General features: G+C 38.5%; 1 protein-coding gene across 1 annotated transcript in view; it reads left to right on the top strand.

Annotated features, from left to right (window-relative positions):
- The window catches only part of LOC139720545 (TATA-binding protein-associated factor 172-like), an 83,800-nt gene that overhangs the window by 43,158 nt on the left and 17,593 nt on the right, over positions 1-23,049 (top strand). Inside the window, exons 31-38 of the mRNA XM_071631898.1 lie at positions 654-795; positions 2,330-2,460; positions 3,309-3,446; positions 4,422-4,570; positions 5,019-5,168; positions 6,142-6,219; positions 12,322-12,451; positions 13,164-13,255. Coding sequence (XP_071487999.1) covers positions 654-795; positions 2,330-2,460; positions 3,309-3,446; positions 4,422-4,570; positions 5,019-5,168; positions 6,142-6,219; positions 12,322-12,451; positions 13,164-13,255 — 1,010 coding nt within the window. The remainder of the gene's footprint in view (positions 1-653; positions 796-2,329; positions 2,461-3,308; positions 3,447-4,421; positions 4,571-5,018; positions 5,169-6,141; positions 6,220-12,321; positions 12,452-13,163; positions 13,256-23,049) is intronic.

Genomic DNA, 23,049 nt, shown 5'->3' with positions numbered 1-23,049 from the left:
AGATGAACAATTACCCAAACTGATTTATGGATTGGTAAAGATGGATGCAATGAATTGCCATCCCAACACCAGCATACTCGTCATGATTAACTTAACTGTCATTGTCAAAGTTATAGTGATTAACAATATTACCATTATTGTTAAGTTTTTCTCTTACTTTTCCTTCTTTACCTCCTCCTTTTTCTCGTCTTCCTTCTCCTTTTCCTTCTCTGCTCCTTCTTTCCCTCTTCTACCTCCTCTCCGTCTTCTTCCTCCTCCTTCGTCATCTTCTCCTTATCCCCTTCTCCTCTTCCTCCTCTTTCTTCTCCTTCCCCTCCTTCTGTCTCTTCTTCATCTTCTTCTCCTCCTTCCCCTTCTCCTTCTCTTCCTTTTCTTCTTTTTCTTTGTCATCATCATCACCATAAATATCATCATCATTATTACCACTATGATCATTTATTTAATTTGCTTTTGACCAACATAATCACAATCCTCATAATCCAGATCCTTACAGGTTAAGGTGACTGGTTCTTGATTGTTACACCATGTTCAGCTTTTGACAGCTTGTACAGACAAAAAGAAAAATAAAGTCAATGAAGGTGTCGATCAGACATGAGATGAAGCCATCTTAACCAGACTCTCTTCAAACCTCTCTTCTTCTTGTGTTGCATCAGAACAACGTACTGGAGCTGTGGTCCTTGTTTGACTTCCTGATGCCAGGCCTACTGGGCACAGAGAAGCAGTTCACAGCCAGGTTTGCCAAGCCCATCCTCCAGAGCAGGGATGCCAAGAGCTCCTCCAAGGAGCAAGAGGCAGGTGAGGATGCTGATGTGATCTTTATCGGCACCATCAGGGTCAGGGGAGTTTTTTAACTCTTTATGTGCCACGTTCGTACTTACGACTCAGTTGACAGCGTGCTAACTCTGCATATTCTGCTCAAATGCACAAACCCGCCCAAACCGATTGATAAATCGCCAAATGCTGCAGTTCAATGAAGGCGTTTCTCGCGCTTTCGTTCCTTTCAGATAAAGCTTGCATTTTATGTTGTGATTGACTGACAAGAATGTTCTGTACTGGATTTGCATGTAAAGCCTAAGTTTTTGTCACTACTTTACTTGCAAAAGTCATGTCTTTAGAATAATTTAGCTACTAGTCATTTGAAAGAAAACAAACCATAGATTTGTCATACAATTTACATGAAAGCAAAGCTTGGCATTTTCTCTGCAATTTTACTCACTATTTGTCCAGCTTAACAGAAATATAGGGAAGTAACATACATCGGAGATTTGAAAAACAGAATGTTTTCTCAAAGCATGACAATGTTGGTGTCTCAGAATAATGTGGCACACAGGAGGTTTCCACCATGGCACATAAAGAGTTAAATCACTGCAGGGCAGTCAGTGCATGGCTGTGCAGGGTGGTGACACAACATCTGCTCCTGCGACAATTGCTCCTGTCTTATTTTCTCCAAGGACTTAGGGTTAGGGTTGTGATAAAGCTTTAGGTTTAGTTTGATGTGAGGAGTAGGAATAGGGTTAGGGTTATGTTTGTGGGTAGAATTTATGTTTGGCTTAGTGTGCACATATTGCACAGGAGCAATTATCACAGGAGCAAATGTCATGGGAGGTATTTTCTGACTACCGGCTCATCTATTCAAAGAATATAGAAAAGGAGGAAAACAAAAACAAAATAAGTTACACCCACCAGCAGAATTATGTCACTTGCCTGTAAAATGATATTTCTGGCTAATAAAGACTTGTTGCATCCCAGTGAAAGATGCATTATTTACAGTAAGTCCCAAGCCGCAGTCATACTAGCAAAAGATCACAAAGTTTAAGTTGCAAAGTGTTTGCAATCTTTGGTCATCCGTCCACACTGGCAGCCAAACTTCTCAATCTTTAAGTTCGCAAGTTAGGGTCACTGGTGCATGTGCACAACAAAGAAGAAAGAGCACACCATGTGATGGCTAATGATCTTGACATAACAGTGCACACATGTGCATTCCAATGAGGTATCGATCGATGCGCAGACAGGTGGTTGACTAGTCACGTGAAAAATTTTGTGAAGTTTCAGTTGCTAACTTTCACACTGCCCAAAGATTAAGAAGATTGGCAAGGTGAGGGAAATTTCCCTAGTTTGAGTGGAAGTTTCGTGAGAAGTTTCGTGAGAAGTTTCGTTAGAAGTTTGCGGTCACACTGGCCAAACTTCAAGATCTTAAAGATAGCAATCTTGAACTTTGCAATCTTTTCCCAGTGTGACCATGGCTACAGACACATTCAGATTTATACCTTGTTTATGTGTGTATATGTTATTTCTTTCTCTAACTGGCTCTTGGTTCATATTTCTGCAGGAGCCCTAGCCATGGAGGCACTCCACCGTCAGGTCCTGCCTTTCCTCCTCAGGAGACTCAAGGAAGACGTCCTGGACGACCTGCCACCCAAGATCATCCAGGACTACTACTGTGAGCTCAGCCCCCTACAGGTAGGCCATGTCTCTTTACAGACACATACTTTTGTGTGTGTGTGTGTGTGTGTGTGTGTACTTTTTAATCAATTTTCCTTTGATTATATCAAAATCATATTCACAAAGAAACAAATACACACAGAAAAGTGGCTGAAGTATTTTATATTCACAAATTTTGTTCCATGACATCAAAGTCATATTCACAAAGAAACAAATACACACACAAAAATGGCAGCTAGTATTCTTTACTAAAATTTCATTCCATAAGAAAATCAAATTTACAAAGAAACAAATGTATACACGCACATACACAAAGAGAAATGTTAGCTAGTATTCCACACATGCAAGAGCTCACCGATGACATGATTTAAGAATACCCCAGTGATTGATTTTCATGATACTCAGCTCAGGTGATGCTCAACAAACTTTATCAAAATGTTAGTAGAGGGCCACATAGTTTTGGCCAAATACAATGTCATGTGAGAAGGCAGAGGCAACCGAGTCGACTGTGTGCTAAAGGTCACATTGCACAAGTTGTAAAAATTAGATGGCAATAGAAAGTGGGTTAAGTAGAGTGTGACTAAATGTTTAGGCACATGTCCTTGGATTTTCACAAGGAACCCATAGCTTAATTGTTTAAGGATGTACCCAAATACATCAACATGATAAAAGAATCTGGAAATGTAAATATGAAAGCCTTCCTGATTTTGACATGCATGTAATGCACCAAGTTTTTCCCTGATGGCTTTCTTGCATCTCCTGAGATCATGATGGTGTGAATGGTGTCAGCTCTGCTTATCATTAACACCTGCTGGTGAGATGCTGATATTTAAAGACCATCCATTCTCTATCTCTCCTCCCATCAGGTACAACTCTATGAGGACTTTGCGAGGTCCCGGGCCAAGAAGGGGGTAGTGGATGCCATCTCTAAGGAAGATGAGGACAAGGGAGCTGTGAGGGAGAAAGCCAAGGCGCCGGCTGCAGCCACTGGACACATATTCCAGGTCAGCCATTTCATGGTGACCGTGGGTGGCCTATGGACAGTGTAGACTATTGCTGTCCTTTTTTGTTTGTTTGTTGGCCAGTACCGATGTCCAGCAATGAGGAGGGAGCGTGTAATCCTCCTAGTCCCCGTTTTATGAGAGTGGTCTTGTGTGAAACTGTCACATGGTTAGACCTAAGTAGGCATGTTGAAATTACTTTACAGCAAGGTATAGAAGGTAATGGAAGTTATTATACAATGTAGATGGCAAATTAAATGGCATAGCAAGTTGTTCTTGATAGTTTGATGAAATTCACCATGAATTTACAGGAGCTCCAAGTCTCCCTGATTTTGTTGGAGGTTCTCTGAAAGCTTGAATTCCCCCCCCCCCTTTTTTTTATGTCCCTTGGAAGAGATTATAAAAGCACTCTCTTGATTTGGGGAATCATATTTACATACCGAGATGCATGAAACACACAAGTGTCTCCCTGATTGCTCTTTTCAATCACCCTGATATCAATGTGAGAATGTTTGCAGCCCTGACCTCACAGCAATTTCATAATCATATCAGCATATAGTGTGATAACCCTGTTTTCAAGGCAACCCTTGAAGTCAGTGAAGAAACTTTTATTGCTGCATAATACCAAGTACCTACAGTTGATGGAGAAATGCTTCAAACCATATAGGTCATAGACTACTGAAAAATAACACTCGGTTATAAATAATTGCTGCAGTCGCAAGAAAAAATTGACTTAGATCACTTAATGCTAATGAAAAATTGGAGTTAAGCAAATTTTCTTTTACCAATTCAAAATTTTCAAAGTATTCAAGATTGTGCAGCCTCTTGTTGTTTTGATGACTCCACAATTCCAAATCAGCGCTTTGTATCCAGTGGAAAAGGTGCTCTATAAATGTCTACTATTATTAAATCAAAATGAGTAACTTTAGATCGTTGTGATGAAACATGAAAGTCCCCCCTTCCTTACCTCCCCTGCAGGCCCTACAGTACCTGCGTAAGGTGTGCAATCATCCACTGCTGGTCCTGAACAACAAACACCCACAGTATGACACCATCACAGAGCAGCTGAGGAAGCAGAACTCATCCCTACGTGACATCAACCATGCCCCCAAGCTGACGGCCCTCAAGTGAGTAACCATCTTCTCAAAGAGGGGGAGAGGAATGGAAGCTTGAAGATAAGGAGTGATATATATGTAAAGCTTTACGGGACCAAGTGTACAACTTTTGTTAGTGCAGGACTGCTGTCAATTGTTTGTAAGAGTCTTCAAATATAGGGTGAGCATTGAAATCTTAAATTTGTACCTTCGTAATATGGCAATGACAGAACATTGGAATAACCGTCTATTGCTGCTTCTTCTATTTTTAAACGAAAAGATGACAGATGAATGTTTCTTGAATTTAGGGGAGAGACTGAAATGGTCTGTTTTAGAGATTGTGAAGAGTTGTGTGATGTCGTTGAAACTGTCCCCGCTGAGTATTTCCATCCCTTTGAGTGGTTTCAGACTTCTCTCAGAATATGCTCTTTGAAGTTGAAAGGACTTTGTATCATTATCATCATTATTGTTTGTTGTCCAGGCAACTGCTCCTTGACTGCGGGATTGGGGTGGACAGTCTAGGGTCAAGCCCCGGGGGCGAGCTGACCCAGTCAGTGGTCGGTCAGCACAGGGTACTGCTCTTCTGCCAGCTGAAAGGGATGCTGGACATTGTGGAGAATGACCTTCTCAAGTGAGTATTACACCCTGGTTTAAGGCCCTTTCAGACTGACAAAAACAGCTTGTTTGCAAACATGTTTCTAGAAACATGTCTCATTCTAATAGTCCATTTACTCTTTTACTGCCAACCTAAATCAGGTTTCTCAAATCAAGTTTGGCCATTGATGGTGTGTAGGAGTTGTCAAGTTCAACCCGTTGAGGACAAACTGATTTTCCTATAACACATTTCTCATAGACACCTGCCTCAGTAGTCTCTGGACCTGTCTTTAATGGGTCTTTTTTTTTCATGATTCTTGCTTTTCAATTGAAGTCTGAATGGGTTTAGCTTCGTGGACAAGCTGCAGTCAGGAATTTATCTACAAGATTCAAGTATATCTGTAAGGAGACAGAGCTTAGTGTGGCTTGCATTCACTTTGTCATTCAACTGCACATTTTCTGGCTAAAGTGTGTGCTGCATGCATGTGTACTTGGTGCTGTGTGTCTGAATGATGGGATATGGAAGTTGTGACAAAGCTGCATTTGGAATATCAACTTCGGTTTGCAGTTGGCACAGAAGATACCTACTTCTGATTTAAGTGACTCACAAATCACTCATTCATTTAGAGATATGATTACTAAAAAAAGAACTTGGTGTTTTTATAATTGGAAAATGTAAGAACATGTTCACGAAGATGGCTGCTTATTGACCCGCCAAAAAGGATGAGATAAAATTATCCAAAACTTCATTCATCTCTGCAGCTTTCCACCTTGATAAAATGACTCGAACTGGTTAGAAAGTGACAAGTGCTCTATGTTATCAAACTTTAAATGATTAGATATCAATAATGCAAACCGTGATAAAACAATTATTGAATTTGTGATGTAAAGAATTACTGGTAAAATACGTTAGAGGATGTCCACATGGAATTAGGTTTCAGGTTGACCTTTAACCTTTGAGGCACATCTCACCCATAACTGATAGTTGCCCGTCTTCTGTCCTTTGACAGATCACAGATGCCCACTGTGACCTACCTGAGGCTGGACGGGAGTGTGCCGGCTGGTCAGAGGCACGACCTTGTCCACAGGTGAGCCATTATTCTCCCCTCTCTGCAAGAGATTTATAGAGTACTTAAGTGTGATATCATAGCCATTCTTCGCCTTTGAAACTGGTTCTAAGCAACCTCACATAGCCGTGATATCGATAAACGCAACGGTTGCTATCAATGCTCATACCTGGTTCCAGCCCACTGCCCACAGCTTTGTGCTGGAATATTTTGTTTGGAACTAGCACTAGCTATAACAAAAGCCTGTGACATCATCACTTTTATACTCTGTACCAGGGTCATCTACACAGACGGCATCATTTGTTTGATGGGATTATTCTTTTCTTGGGGGTTGTTCTTGTTTATTCTGTAAATAGTTTATCATTAAATCAGTGATATTTATTATCATTAATATTTGTTTTGGTCTAACATAGAATTCCTACCACTGGGTTGTCAGATTGTACTGATAAAAGGCAGTCTGTAAGCTTGCCCAAATCCCTCTGAAAGTCTTGTTGGTTTATAATTAAACCAAGTTTAATTTGACTGGCTCAGCTTTTACTAGTTGAAACAAGTATATAAATGTCAGGAAAGGGTTGTTTGTTTGTTTGTTTGTTTGTTTTTGTGTATGAATGGTGCTGTAAGATTTTCACCAGCAAATATGTGGAAATTACTTTGTTGATAGAGCTAATTAATCGATTTTTATGCCTCCGCCAACGAAGTTGCCGGAGGCATTATGTTTTCAGGTCGTCCGTCCGTCTGTCCATACGTACGTCCATACGTCCGTCCCGTTTTGTTTTTGTCGATATCTCAAGAACTGTGTGGTGGTTTTACATCAAACTTGGTATGAGGGTATATCCTGGGGGGATAATACTTTGTTTGGATTTTAGGGTCACGGGGTCAAAGGTCAAAGGTCACAGGTTATTTTGTGAAAAAACCCTTTTGGTACAGTATTTTACATACTATGAGACATGAACGTTTAACTTGGTGTGAGGGTAGAGTATGACAAGACAAATATTCACTGGTATTTTGGGGTCAAAGGTCAAAGGTTACAAAGGTCCTTATGATATAACAAAAATAAAATATTTTTATAATATTACAGATGTTAGACCTATGAAAGCCACTGATTAACATTGTGTTTGATCGATTTAAAAAATTCTAAAACTGAGCTGCCTGACCAGTCTAATTATGTTCAGATGGATGACACAAGAATGCAAAAATAATGAAAGTAACACATTAACTATGAAGATATCTATGATAATTGCATTTATTCTCGGTCCGAGAATAATTCTAGCACAGTAGTCTATGGAGGTGATTTCAAATTTTTACTTTTTTGAAGTAAAAATGATGAGTTTGAAGCAAAATATTTTCACAGCTCGTTTTTTACACCTTATCAGATATTCTGATAGCATTTAGGACCATGCAGCTCAGATTTTTTAAACTGAAAATATTAGGAGAATCATGCATTATGGCGGAGGCATATCAGTCGCCATAGCGACATTTCTAGTTAAGTATGATGAAGGAGGAAGTTGCTGTTAAGTTCATGTTTTGGAAAGTGATAGAGGAAAAGCAAAAAATGCATGTGGAAAATATTTGCTTAATGACTCATGGTTTACAAAGTCGAGATGACAGACAAGACGCTAGACGCTGACCTGTATTTGTGTGCTTTCTTGGAGCACTCGGCCAAAAATAACCCACAAGATGTGAATTGTACACCTGCTGCAAACATTACACCATGGTAACTCCATCATAGGGAAGTGTTTTGTGGCAATCCTCTGTTATTTTGTCTGTGTTATTGTTATTGTTGAAAACCTTTGCGCCATTTGAGCGAGACCTAACTCTATGGTAGTAGTGTAGCGATAATCAGACATAGCATTCAGAGTTGACTGTAATGATCAGTATTATACTACACCTTAAAGGACTGGAGCAATTTGATTCTCGATTGCCCGTCACGTGACATGCATTAAAAAGTACCACTGCATGCTGTGGCTGTCAGCCGTGCAATTTTGTTTGAGCAAAAATGGATATCGCATGGCTGACGTCGCCAATATCCGTAGACTTCCATGTTAAACTTGATCAACTCTTAGTTTTTATTCCAATGCATGGCTCTGATGTCACAATAAACGAACCTGTGTGGCGCGCATTCTGTCACTCATTTTACTGTGAACAATTTCAACCAATCGAATTTGTGCACAACTGACTGTTACTGTGCTACTTATTCCCTTTTCACGAAAAAAAAAAAAATGGTTGCTATTTCTGTGCTAACTTCAAGAATCTGTGTGGACCACATCTGTTGACGTCCGAGGTGTTGTATAAAACAAATAGTGTATGGTCTTTACTCGTGCAATGGAACACAATTTCGCACTCGGTGAAAGATGAGGTGCACTATTCAACTCAGCTTTGCCTCGTTGAATAGAGCACCTCTATCTTTCACCTTGTGCAAAATTTTGTACCATCGTACTTGAGACCATTCACTATTTGTATAAAATCAGAGAGAGGGAGTGGTAGGAGTTTCGTCAAATTGGGACAAAAGTTTTACAACATGGTCAAGTTGACTTTGAAGGCATTATTTACCGTTTGCAGATGAAACGGAACCACTGCTGTAGTGCTTCAAAATAGTTGAGTTCTAAAATGTGAGTTAAGGATAGAAATAACCAATGTAAAGAATTTAATCATTGTAATCAATGTTAAGTATTGTTAAATTTACAAAGTGTGAACAATAGTCGTAATAAAATTGTTTCTAGACTAAACCGTCAACAGTTATGGTTTAGTGAGAAAAATAGAGATATCTCCTTATATTTTAGGCTATATTGCAAAATTTTTAGATGGTAGGATGTTTTGTGATATAACTGACCTACACATTAGCATCAAATGTGATAACTCGAACATTTGTTAAATCACTGCTCCCATTGGTATCTATACCTTTAACTGTTTGTGTGCCACACTGTAGACCCCTTTGTGTGCCACAGTATTTTGACGCTGTTGAGTGCTTTTGGAAAACATTCTGCTTTCTAAGCCATTCATGTGTTTTCATAGGAGCATTTATGTGTAATAGAAATGCACAGCACAGCAAAGTTGTAGAAAAAAAAAATTACTAGCTTTGATCTGACATATCAGACCAGATTTAATAGTTGAAATATAAATTTGTTGTAGAGGTTCATTCCAAAACAGCTGTCCTGCATATGCAGAAACTTATTCTCCCTTCACCTTTGTGTCAAATTTGTTTTTTGAAGGAGCATTTTTTTTTTTCAGGGTGATCTTACCGCATCAAGTATATGAATTCTGTGGGTTTCTTGTGGCCTGAGTGATAAGCCATGTGGAAAAAAGAAAGATTCAGTTTTAATGTCATTGACACAGAGTTACTTTTTCCCTAATGAAAAAGGAGAAAAATTCATCTATCAAAGATTAGTTGGCTGTTGTTGTGTTCGTGTTAACGAGAAATTAGATAGATTTTAGAAATGCTTTCACTTTGAGCGAAAGTTTGATGTACATTATCCTTCCAATTTCGAGATGCTTGCCCAGATTTTACTTTCAATCTCCTTGAAAGGAGAAAGTGAAATTGTTTGGGGTTCGATAATGTCGGGGTATTTTCGAGTATCGTCACTCGCGATGTTTACTTGTCACGTCCGTTTGTCAATGTGGACACTTGCCAACTTTCCCTGTCAGCAGAAAGCCAGGCATAGATTGTGGTGCCAGTTATCTGTCAGCAAACACCCTATCCTGATATTTTTTTTGAGCAAGTGGCAGCAACACGTCACATTTAAAGGGACTGTTGGCTCCGCGATCGTGAAGTGTCATAGCAAAAATGGCAAAATTGTAAACCAGAAACAAACAAACAAATAAGTGACATGTTTTGTGCATTTGATTTTAATATGATCTTTAATCTAGCAGCAGTAATGACTTGACTTATTTATCCATGTGTAATTGTTTCATTGCTTACTTGATTTTTCTAGTATTTGGTCGAATTTGAATAAAGAATATGAAAAACAAAATAAGAGGTGCTGAGGCAAACTGTTAATGTTGACAAGATATTTCTTAAAAGTACTCAAGATCAAATATGGTACTGTATACGCTGTTATTAGTGCGTACAGGTATTTTCATGTATGAGAAGGTCACGGACATTTTTGTGAGATGCTGTTTTCGCAAATTGACACAGAGGCCTTCATAAGCGCACTATTACCTTGACAAATGGTGACATTTTCGCGTGTTGTTAAATTCACAGTCCAACTGTGATTCGCAAGATTTGCGGAAATCAAACCCTCGCAAAAATAACAACTTATACAGTAATAGGGGCCTTGAATTGCTTCAGCTACAACAGTGTCCAGTTTGATAGTGTTGGGCAGTGACTTTAATCTCAAGGGTAGCACACCAGTTGAAAACAACACCATGGTAATAATACCAGTGTCATATGTCAGTCATTGCTATGACTAGGATGTAGATAAAGTATCAGTGCGAAGCCACTCCGTGACTGTCTATATCCTTCCTCTTAAGAGCTTCGGAGGCCTAACTCTTCAAACGTTACTATGAACAACAACAAGAAAGCGACTTCATATAGTGCGATTAGGCTTGGGACAAGGTAGATAATTGCATATATCAGCTTTTCATTTCCATTACTGAGTAATTCATGTAAGGCTTTTGTCTGCTCTGAGAAGTGTTGACTATTTTAGTGTCACATGAGTGATCACAAACATTGGAAGTTTTGTTTTCTCTCAACCTTGTTCCAAGCCAAAACAGCAACATCAACAACAACAAGAATGATACGGGTTTGCATATGAGCCTCATTCTACACATTTGAATACTGTATACGCCATATATTTCGCGAGTCTAAATTTTCGTGCAGCGGGAATTCCCGATGATTTCGCGATCGTGGAGTCCTGTACTGACCGGAGAAGTGTACATGTGTACGTCACATTCACATCGGGATTAGAGTCGATACTTTCGCGTGTCTTTAATTTCGCGAATAGCACCTGACTCGCGTAATTCGCGAAAATAAAAACCTCGCGAAATATTCGGCATATACAGTACCCCCTATGGTTTTATAAATGCATTTCATACTACTCTCTGTGTATTGATTATAATGTTGTATGTTTGCTTCGCAAAGAGGAACTGCATTTCCATAATTGGAAGCATGTGGTCTCAGCACATGTGGTTGTTGTTGTTGTTATTTTAGTTTTAAAGGCGTGTATCATTCAGTTTATGAATATTTACGCCTGGTATCATGTGGTGTCGTGTGTTGTGTAGCCTTGTGACAGATTTCCTTTGTTTGTTTGTTGCTGTAGGTTTTTTTTGATGGTGTGTCATTTCATAGGTGTAGGAAACATGAAAAAGGACATAAACAGAACTTGAAGCGTCATCTTTAACAAACATACACCAGGTCATTTGATACCTGGGTGATTACCATGCTGTGCAGTTTTTCTGACTCTTTGAGACTGTGTGGAATAAGTTCACTTCAGTATTTGACAGGGAGGTCTTTTCACCTTTTTTTCTTGTTCATATGCAAGGGTAAAAAATAGAAGTTGAATTGCCAATTGTTGTCAATCAATGGCACATTGCAAGGCCATGAGCAGAGAAGTCTTCCTGACTATGCAGATCATCTTGAATTACAAAGTATTATTTGACTGAAACGTTTTTGCTACATATCCATATTGATTTGTCTGGGAGAAAAAAAGCTATAACAACAACCAGATTGAAACTGAATAGACAAGCAATCAATGTAATATTTTACAAAACCATGGGCAAGCAAGTTTATCTGACTGCATATTAACAAGAATCATTTGCTTTCCTGGATTTTACAGCAAAGATTTTGTATGATTTCTGTGTGAACAGGGGATAGAAACAAAATATTGTTTATGATATTTTGCGGGTTTTTGTTTTCGCAAATTTCACGTGTTGGGTGCTATTCATGAATTGTTAAACATGTGAAAATATCAACTCTGATCCTATGTGTAACATGAATTGGACGTGCCCACATACATTTCTTCATTTATTGCTGTACTCCGTGATTGTGAATTTAACTCGTGAAATTGTTGGGAAGTCCTGATTCTCAAAGAATTAGACTCGCTAAAATTATGACGTATGCAGTAGCATTTGAGCAAGCTCAGTTGTTTTTATATTCCATGTTTACAATCATGGATATTATCTTCACAGGTTCAACAATGACCCGTCCATTGACATCTTGCTCTTGACCACTCATGTGGGAGGACTCGGTCTCAACTTGACCGGTGCCGACACGGTCATCTTTGTGGAGCACGACTGGAATCCGACAAAGGATTTACAGGTGAGTTTTTATCAGATGTTTACAGAATATTCTTATCTTGTTTGTTTCAATTTTCAAGTATAAATTATATTTTCATAGATCTCAGTCATAGAAGAGAAATAAAAAAGTTTTGAAGCTGATGATGTGGGATTGCATCACACCGTATTCCTATCAGAACCATATATAGTAAATAATTATGTTATGAAAGGTTGTCTTTTTTGTAGGACAGATTTGGAATGGGTAAGATATGAAGGAGCAGTGATATTAGGTAAACAGGACTATATTTCAATAGAAAAGCTAACTTCTTGGCAAGTTTTAATGAGCCTTTGATACATGTTGAACATAATTATTCCTGCGACATATCGAAAGTGAAATGTAACATGACCTCAGAATCTGGTATCAACAGCAGAGCTGCCGAGTCTTCCTGATTCTGCAGGAGTCTCCCTGAAAATATCAAAATCTGTTCATGTCTGAATAAGAGAATATTAAAATCTCCCTGATTTGGGAAGTATTTTTGCCCATTGAAATGCATGTAACACACAGATATCTTCCTGATTGCTGTGTGGAATCTCCCTGATTTGAATGTGGGAATGCTGGCAGACCTGCAACAGGATGTGTTCACTAATCTCTCACATCACTGTAAGGATGTTTTCTAGAGGTGTGATGCCTGATAATGATGTGATGATGTTGCCATGGTAACATCTTTCACCCTTAACCATTCAATTGGGCGCAGGCCATGGACAGAGCTCACCGTATCGGTCAGAAGAAGGTGGTCAATGTCTATCGTCTTGTCACCAGAGGCACACTGGAAGAAAAAATCATGGGGTAAGTTGACTGACCAGCTGTTTACTAAAATATGAAGTTTAAGGAAATTCCTACTACTGTATATGCCATATATTGTTACTGTGTCTTTCTTTCCAAGATTTCACCACTCAATGGATATTTGTGAAAAGAACAACTGGCAAAAGATAAAAAGGCCACATGTTGCAAGTGAGAGACGAAAGTGGTCTTATGGCTTCACAACCCTTTCATTCTGGTTGTTCATAAACATAACTGAGATGTCTTTTTGTATTGGTCAATAATTGAGTAGCTCCATCTCCCTTGGTAAAAGTTGTTATTGCTGAATTATCTATCTAAAACTATGGAATACAATTTGATACAACACTTGATATCTACCTTAAAGGACAAGTTCACCTTCATAGACATGTGGGTTGAGTGAATGCAGCAATATTAGTAGAGCACATCAATGAGAGTTTGGGGAAAATCGGACAATCCGTTCAAAAGTTAAGAATTCTTGAAGTTTCTTCTTAGTCACGGCTGGATGAGAAGACTACTATAGCTTGTGATGTCATATGAGTACAACTATATAAAGAAAGTATAAAGAAAATTCAAGATATTCTCACTTTTCTCACATAATAAAAGGACACTCGACTTCTCTTTTTCAGAAAGCAGGGGAAATATTATTACCCCTAACATAAGTCAGTAACATGTCGAAGAAATGTGCACTTTATTCAAAAAGTCAAGTTTTGTGAAATTCTCTTTTTATTTTCCTTACATTGTTGTACGCATGTGACATCATACACTGTAGTAGTCTTCTCCTCCAGCAGTGATTGCACAGATACTTTAAAAGTTCATAACTTTTGAACGGATTGTCGGATTTTCACCAAACTTTCACTGATGTGTTCTACTAATATTGTTGCTTTCACTCAAACCACATGTATATGAAGGTGAACTTGTCCTTTAATTGTCTTTTCTAAAGAAAGAATCATTGAGAGCTTGTGTGTCAGACAATGGGAGACTTATGAGGTGGTGAAATCATTATTTCATAAAATTTGCTGATCAGTGCAAATTTGACCAATATCATTGATCTGCTAGGATATGAACCTTTAAACCTCTCAATCTCTAACCCTTTACGGAATTTGGATGTAGCATACACACCGTTCAAGTTGTTTGATCTTCCTGCATTTGTTATCGTAAACTTGAACGCACAGAAGAGTTTCGCTTTCCACCAAAAGTGGTGGCGTAGCTTTACCACATTGTGAGGTGACCACGAAATGAAGTGTGTGAGAGGTGAAAGCATGAAGATTTCTGAAAGCCTTTCCTCTAAATGTCTTTATAAACAGACGTTTATGTCTGATATCCACTTGTTATACTGCTGGTGAGGACAATTTTTGGCTACCACTGAGCCGGTTGGTATCGCTTTTTTGTCAGTGGAGATTAGAGAGGTGTAGCCAGATATTTACTCGAGGCTGTTGCGCAAAAGTATCGGTTTGAGATTTCGTAGAAGTGTAGAGACTGCGATTCAAGTGGCAGTAGAAGGAGTGGGGGTGGGGTGAGGTGTCAAATTTCCAAAGCTTGCTCACCCTCTCTAGCACAGCAATCTTTTTGAATGGGCCTCATGAAGATATTGGCCCCTCCAAGTTTTAAAATAGCAAAGAAATATAAACAAAACAAAACAATACACTAGTGGAAATTTGGGTCATAACAATTCATGATTAAAAATGGGTATCATTCATTACAAACCTCCAACACGCCTGCCAACAAATATGTTTTACTTCATCAAAAATATTTTTTTTTTCTAAATTAGGATTTTGCATAACTGCAGAGTGTGATGCAATTTCCCCAATTTTTAGCCAAAAGTGAGGGTTTTGCCTTCATACTATATGCTATGCTGTGTATCAGTGTGTTATTTTGATCTGCAGAGGTTGTCAACCCTAGTGTATGTATTCCTGAAACAGTTGCATAGCAGAATAAGAAAAAGCCACAAAAACAAAAATGTTTCAATCAGATGCTACCTACATCTGTTTCTTAAGCATTCATGATTTCATGGTTGTGCTTTTGTCTTGTTTTTTTCTTTGTGTGTGTGTGTGTGCGTGTAGTCCAAGCACATCCATGTGCAGCATAACTGGAAACGGCCTAAGGCATTAAAAAAACAAACAAACAAAGACAAAAAAAAGAAACGTATTAGGTGTCTTGTACTCCTTGCCAAAGCAGGCAGTCAATTACTTGTAGCTCTAAAGCATTTCAGCATACTTTGAACATACATTGTAGTAATATCTTTGTCTTTATTTTCATATGTGCAATGTGAAGGGTGTGCTTTAAAAGGATGGTGACTGCTGCACTTTTCTTTTCTTTTTTTTTTTCTTTTTTTTTTTTTTTTTTGGGGGGGGGGTTGTTAAATAGAAGTGCACAGTTTTGGCACAAGGCTAGCCAGCTCTTCATGAATCAGCCCTGTTGCTACCTGTTGCCAAGGTCTTACAGCAGGTGCATTAGCCCTTTACCATTTTGAGGTACTAGGGATGCTGATTACACAAAGTCAGAAATTGGGGGGGGGGGAGGTGTGGGGTGTGAAAGGGGAGGGGTAAGGGGGGGGGGGGTAAAGCACTGTAGCAACTTGAGCAGGGATAGGATTGTAATCATGCTGAAGCTGCATTGTCAGTGATGAGTATGTAGTCAAAAATATGGCCATTCCATCTAATATGATGAAGTTCCCTGTGGCAATATCGCATTGTGTTTCCACAAAGATTTACCAGTAAGCAGCGATTTTGCAGATAAACAGTTCAGTTGTGAATGAATTTGTGTATTTAAAATGTCATAGAGTCAGTCCCAAATGTCCAGTGCCATTGAGCAAAAGGGGGGTTTGGTACTTGACATACTGTTACAATGAATTAATTCTGTGCTTCAGTGTTCCTTGACTAACAGACAAGAACCTGTTTGATTTTCTGAAATCATTTGCATACACAGAGATTGCCCCCAAATAAAGCAAATCACCATTCTGTGCCTTACACAGAAACATATGCTTTAGATTTCATGATGGTGTTTAATCACATACTGTGTGTTGTGCTATTTTGTGCTATTAAATCTGTGCATCAAGAAAATCATATTCATGAGGTTAATTTAATTTCTAAGTTCATTTTTTTTTTTTTTTTTTTGTAATGAAGAGTTAGGACTTTGCTCTCTAATTATTCTTAACCTGTTAAGGACAGGCTGATATTGCTACAACACACACTTCCCATAGACACCTGCCCGAGTATACTCAGGACCTGTTCTCAACGGGTTAAGGTTCATCACACAACAAGGGGAAGATGATATGATGAAAAGAAAAGAGAGAAAGAGAGAGAGAGATGAAAAGAAGGAAGGGAGGAAAAGAAATGGGGAAGAAAAAAGAAAGTGGCGCTGGGAAGAGGAGGAAGTAGGAGGAGATGGCAGAGGAGATGATGGAATAGAGGAGAGGAAGGAAAAGGAGAAGAAGAAAAAGAGAAAAAAGAAAATGAGAAGAAAAGAAAAAGAAGAAGAAAACTAGTGGAAAAAAAAGGAAAAGATGATAAAGAAGGCAACGATATAACTAAAACAGTAGAAGAAGATGGAGTAGAAGAAAAGTAGAAAAAGAAAGGACAGTAACTCAAAGATGGTGGAGACAAACAAAAAGGACAAAAAGAGAGAGAAGAGAGAGAAGAAAAAATCATCTGCTAGGCTTCTTTTATATGATATAGACTGAGGCTAGACTTATACAAAGTTTGCCCAAGACCATGCCAGGGCCAATTTTCAGCAGCGGATAAACTTTTCGCAGACAGACAGAATTGTGCGCTTAGGTAGGATGCTGCCTTTAAACGCTAACCAATGTCACTTGACTCAGGGGTAACCGTGTTAGCGAAAAATCCACATGGGAAAACCCCTGGTTCATCGTCGTCCAAGAAAGCGGTGGAATTATCCCCAAATCATTGTACTTCCCACTGCATGTGTAAACAGGATATTCGATATTGGAGATGGCGTGGACTTTGAATACACAGCATTTCATCAGCCTGTGAGGTTGTATGTGCATTGCAATTCATGCGGTCACAGTGAACATTCCCAGAATTTTTGCATCTGTTGGTTATCGTGAGGTGCTGATACCTAATTATCCATTATCAGTGTATCATGCCTTTATTCTTGATTTTTTTTCTTTTTTTTTGGGGGGGGGGGGGGATGCAATTCAGCATCGTTTCTGCCTTGTACCAGTATGAAATGCGATCGAAGAAAACATTGTTTTACAGATTTAGTATTTCCTTGACGCACCGGGAAGAAAAAGTAAGATAGACAATAATCCTCAGTTTAAGAAGTTAATCTAGAAGGGAGAAAAGAGATGAGTGAAAGGTAGAACTGTAGTGGTACTAGGAATGCACACACACATTTGTATGTAATAGGAAAGCTCAAAACTTCTTCTAGTAGTATCCTTTGAGGGTAGAGTTTAGAGGAGCTTAGAGGATTCAAAATACAAATTTTTATATAATCTCAATGTAACTTTGGCCATTTGCATTAGGAGAATAAGACTGATAAAGACTAAGAGTGCAGTTATTAAAAGATAATATAGTGATACTGAATATAAGATGCAGAGATTGGACTCATGCACTTTTTATCTAATATGAATGCTCTGCAATTCTTACAGAGAATGTTGAAACTGGAAACTGAATTCATAATGTTGAGAGCAGACTCCTTTTCTTCCTCTGCTGGCACATACAGTACTTTTGAAATTGTTCCTGTAATAGATGGGTTCTTGTTTAGTTAACAATACCTACAGGGGCCTGTTTCACAAGGAATCTAAGTCGATCTTAAAATTTAAGTTTGACTAAAAATTATGGTATGCTGTGTGTGTGTCTCCAATGTTGCTCAACTTTCTAATGAAAATGAAGATTTGGAGACTTTTTTTCATGTAATCATTGATAATACAAGATAAAATAGATAACAAAGGAATTGCTCTGTAAATATTCATGATAATGTGAAGTGGGTGGTGATTAGCCTAATGAAATTGAACAGGGAAACCAGTGGCATACCATAATATTTAGTCAATCTTAAATTTTAAGTTCGACATCAATTAATTCCTCGTGAAACAGGCCCCTGGTTTGTTTCATTATGTTTCAGCGTCTTCAGAGTATATCAAATTAATGCTCAAAAGCTGTAGCTCCATTGTTTTTTTTTTTCTCTGAATTGTGTCTAGGTCCGTGTGATCAGGAAATTGAAAGGCAAGATGGCATTGTCAATGAATGGTGCACCTGTAATACTGTGTTTCGTTTTTGATGATAAACAGGAACTAGTGAAAGTATCAATGCCATTGTTGTGATGAAAGCAAGGTTCAGTGTAGCGGTTGAGAAGGTGCCAAGGCAAGTAATAGCACAGTTACAGTCTCATGCCAAATAACAGGTTCTAAGCTCAACACTTACTGTAAAACGAGAAATGTTCGCGTGCATTTTAATTTCGCGAATTTCGCGAGCGCCAAGTTTCGCGAAATTAAAATGCATGCGAAATTTCTTATCTACACTATATGCATTGAACGAAGAGGCAATTCGCGAAAATTTCTTGCCGCGAAAAAGGCCGTCGGCTCCAATTCGCGAAAATTTCGTGCCGCGAATATATCATGTTTTACAGTATTAGGGTAGGACCTATACTGTTCAGGAAATCAATCAGTCGCAATAAAAACACCTCGACGGAAGACTTTCATGAATTTGAATAAAATTAAGTCTTCCCAGTCAAGCCGTCTCAGTAGGGTCAAAAATATGTAAAATGTTAAGATTTTAATGATAGACTTGAGCCAAAAGTTGTGATGAATGTAGCAGGGTATAAACGGTGATTTGGGTGATGATGAGGGTAGTGAAAATTGTAATTAATATCAATTTGATAATGATGATGATATTGAAAATGATGATGATGATAATGTTATCAGCAGCAATGACAGTGATGATGATTATAACGATAAATGCAGTCTTATGAGAAGAAGGAAACGAAGAGGAAAAATAAATATAGAGTCTTGTATCATGGTATGTCTGTCACCTTTCTGTGACTTGAAAATGTCATCTTTCTTTTTCTACATAATTATCAAAATTACCTAAGTGCACAATATTTTTTGGGTTTTGTTTTACCGTTAAAGGCTTCGTACTGTTGCCTACCAGTCTTATAATTCTCCTTTTTTTTTCATGTAGAAACTTACATTGATCGATACTGATTGCCACATCCAGTTTTACTTACATACAATGTATGGCAATCTCATCCGTTTAATTCTTGTCAATACCTGGGCATGGTATGTGCATAATTATATTCCATACAACTTTACAAGATAACATCATTATCATCATCAGTTGTGTTGCTGTGGAAACAACTAACACAGAAAGGAGTGAAAGTAAGCTCTGATTCTGTGTGTCTTGATGCGGCTAATGTCCAAGGGCAATCATTACTGGCTACTACTCACGGCCTTTGACCTCAGCCACTGCCTTTAACTCAAAGACCAAGCTCACAATGATGTTTGTTGTAGCAATCATTTCATTAAAGTATGGCCTCTCCATGTTGGTCCTTCCTTTCCCTCCCTGCAGCCCAGGGGGGCAGGAAGGTCATTCCAGGGGGAGGGGCTCCCTGGGAGTCATGTGACTGGTCAGGTGGTCAGTCATCTGCCGCTATATTTGGCTCACGTAGTATGATTCGCCTCTTTGCGCCCCCTTGCAGCAGTGGGGTATGCACTGGTCAATAGGTGATGAGTATCGCTGCTGAAGGCTACTAACTTGGCATCGTGCGAGCGCCCTAGGGTAAACGATTGTGATCATGTGATTGTCACATGGCACGCATGCTTCTGCCCAGAAGTTTTCACATTTTAAATATCATCTACCGGTATACTTTTTCTGCAGTCCTGTTGAAAAGAATTTGTCATTATGGTATCATATTGTAAGTCAAGAAAGTTCAGCTTTACCTTTCTTGGCAGAGATTGTATTTCTTTTTTTAAGCCAAATAATGTTGTTATTTTTCAATTGATTCTTCATCTACAAATTTCATTGTATTTCACCTAACCTATTCAAAGCAAAGAACTTATTAGGTTGGTAACCTTTTCTGTACGTGGAGTATGAGTGTGATGCAAGCAGTGATTTTTGACTGTGATCAAGATTACTCATTTGAGTTGCCAGTTTGCTTACCACACGAGAAGTCTATAAAACTTCCCATATATGAATTCACTCAACATAGCAAGCGCGCACTGATAGAGTGCTGTATTTGCCCGAGAATGTCCTGCCCCATGTAATTGCGTAAATTCCCAAACACCATGACAAGATCTTATATGAGGTGTGAATCAAGTGTCTATTAGTAGGGGGTTTCTTTTCTTCATTTTTAAGAATGTTTGAGGGTTTGTTTTTTGGTTTTTTTTAAATTCCCATAGGAGAGACGCTGACATTTTCCTGACACAATGATTGGGATTGATGCCAGTGAATGTCAGTCAAGTGTCAGTGGAGTGTCATCTCCTCTTAGGCAAGCTGTGTAAATATCAACATCCGACTTTTTTTTTTTTTTTTTTTTTTTTTTGGGGGGGGGGGGTGTCAGCTGGATGAACGTCAAGGTCGTTGTGAAGTTTGCTTGATTCCTATTGTAATGTCAAGGGGGTTTCAAATTGGCAACAGAGTGTGTAAACAGGTAATATTTTTCACTATGTCATTGTGCTTTGTTTTGTAGCCGTCCCATACATCTCTTGTATTGAGTTCAAGATTGAATACCTCAAAATTGTTGCTGCGTATGCATAGTGTTTGGGCACTTTATGTCCAGTCCCATTTTTTTTTTCCTTCTACTTGATATGTGTTCACAGTTCAAGTCACAGACATAATTCCTTTTTTTTTTCTCTTTTAGTTTTTAACTTGTGAGAAGCTTAGTAATAGAAGCCTCTTCTTACATCCTGTAATGTAGAAGCAAGATCCTCTTTCACTCAGGGCCAGGGACAACCCTTTGGCCAGTCAATACAAGACTATCCCCTGTAATTAAGAACATTTTGAGGAGGGGGGGGGGTGGGGGTGAGCAGTGGCCAATAAGTGATTGCTTCCATATTCAGCCTGTATCTGAGAGTGAGACTGAAGATGCAAGTTGTGTGAACACAAAACATCACAGTCACTGATATGTGTCATGGTGTGCTAACTAGTGAGATCATGGTTAGCTGTGGAATGTCTGAACATGCTTGCCTTCGTCACAGTGACCTACTGTGGCCATTTTCTTCTTCATTAATTTGATCCTGACATAGATGACGATATGCTCGGTCTTGAGATCCAATCACCAAGCAATTTATCTGACAGCATTTCCCTGTGTAATCTGATCTGCAAATGTGACACTGGTATATTCAGAACTTGATAACTCCCTCTTGATAACACACACACAAACTCCGTTAGATGATGCAATTAAACATTGAACAGATTAATCCACCCCTCCCCACACCCCCCCCCCCCATAAAAAGATGTAATTTCTGATAAGTAAGTACATAAATTTCATTCTACAATTTATATATGTATATATGTGTATTATATATATACATTGTATATATACATATATAAATAATATAAGAGAAAATGATACTATGAACCTGATAGATGCCCTTGTAACAAGTGCTCAGGAAATGCATCTACAGAAACAGATTAGTTTTCACCCATTGATAATGTACACTTCAAATTGTTGTCTATGTAAATAGTGCTTGGCAGGAAACTGCTTTTAACGAGGAAATTGAAGCCAAAGGTGATACAGATACGTGACACTTGCCAAGCTTGTGTCAAATATGACGTCATCTGTGAGTAGCGTGTCGAACATCCTTGGAAACCAACCAACCGTTTTGTCACGATTTAGGTATCAAAACACTAAGTTTTGATTGCCCTTGATAAGGGAATGAAACTGAATATGCATAAAATTGGGTGAATGTGGCAATGTTAGTAGAGCACATCAATGTTTGAGGATAATTGGACAATCTTTTCAAAAATTATGAGTTTTTTAAAGTTTTGGTAAAAGCCATTGCTGGACAGTACCACATGGCTGGAATAGAAGACTACAACAGTTTGTGATGTCAGTGCAGGCAGCGATATCAGGAAAATGTAAAGAGAATACCACAAAATTTTATTTCTTACGAAAAGCACACATTTCCTTTACTTGTTACTGACATACATGTATGTTACGGGGAATACTATTCCCCTGGCTTTCTTAATGAGGTAACCAGTGCTCTGTCATTATGCTAGAAAAGAAAAAATATATTGAAATCTCTTTTTATTCTCTCTATATCGCTGACTTGCAGTGACGTCATGAACTGTTGTAGTCTTTTCATCCGGCGATGATGGCATCGAAACTTTAACATGTCATAATTTTAGAACAGATTCTCTGACTTTCCTCGAACTGCACTGATGTGTTCTACTGATATTGCTGCATTTGCTCAATCCACAAACATATTTGGGTTTCATCCTCCTGTAAGACTTCCTCATTTGTACATTTCTCAGGAAATATTCATGTGTGTGTGTATCATGAAGGAGATATCCACAATCAACTCCTGATCAAATGCATCGTCTGCAGTGAAGAATGACATTTGTCATCATATATTGCTGTTAGGCATCTAGAACTGTTCTTTCTTAAATCAGTGCATTGCATTTGGTTGACCCAGAAACAAATTACAAATGTAGCAAAAAAATCGTAAGGTCAGTAAGAGCACAGAAAAAAAAAAGATAGAGGATACTGAAAAATATTGCCCCCAGAAAAAGAAAAAAAAATCATGTAGGCAACATTATAAGCAAATATATATAAGCTGCATGTGTCATGTGTGTAATTTGAAAACTGCCAATCATTGATTTGAAAAAAAAAAATACTGAAGGAAG

The sequence above is a fragment of the Diadema antillarum genome, unplaced genomic scaffold (genome assembly GCF_040938485.1).
Source record: "Diadema antillarum isolate AM-2024a unplaced genomic scaffold, OU_Dant_1.0 scf00000128, whole genome shotgun sequence".
Classification (NCBI taxonomy): domain Eukaryota; kingdom Metazoa; phylum Echinodermata; class Echinoidea; order Diadematoida; family Diadematidae; genus Diadema; species Diadema antillarum.
This window is presented reverse-complemented; position numbering and strand designations above follow the sequence as displayed.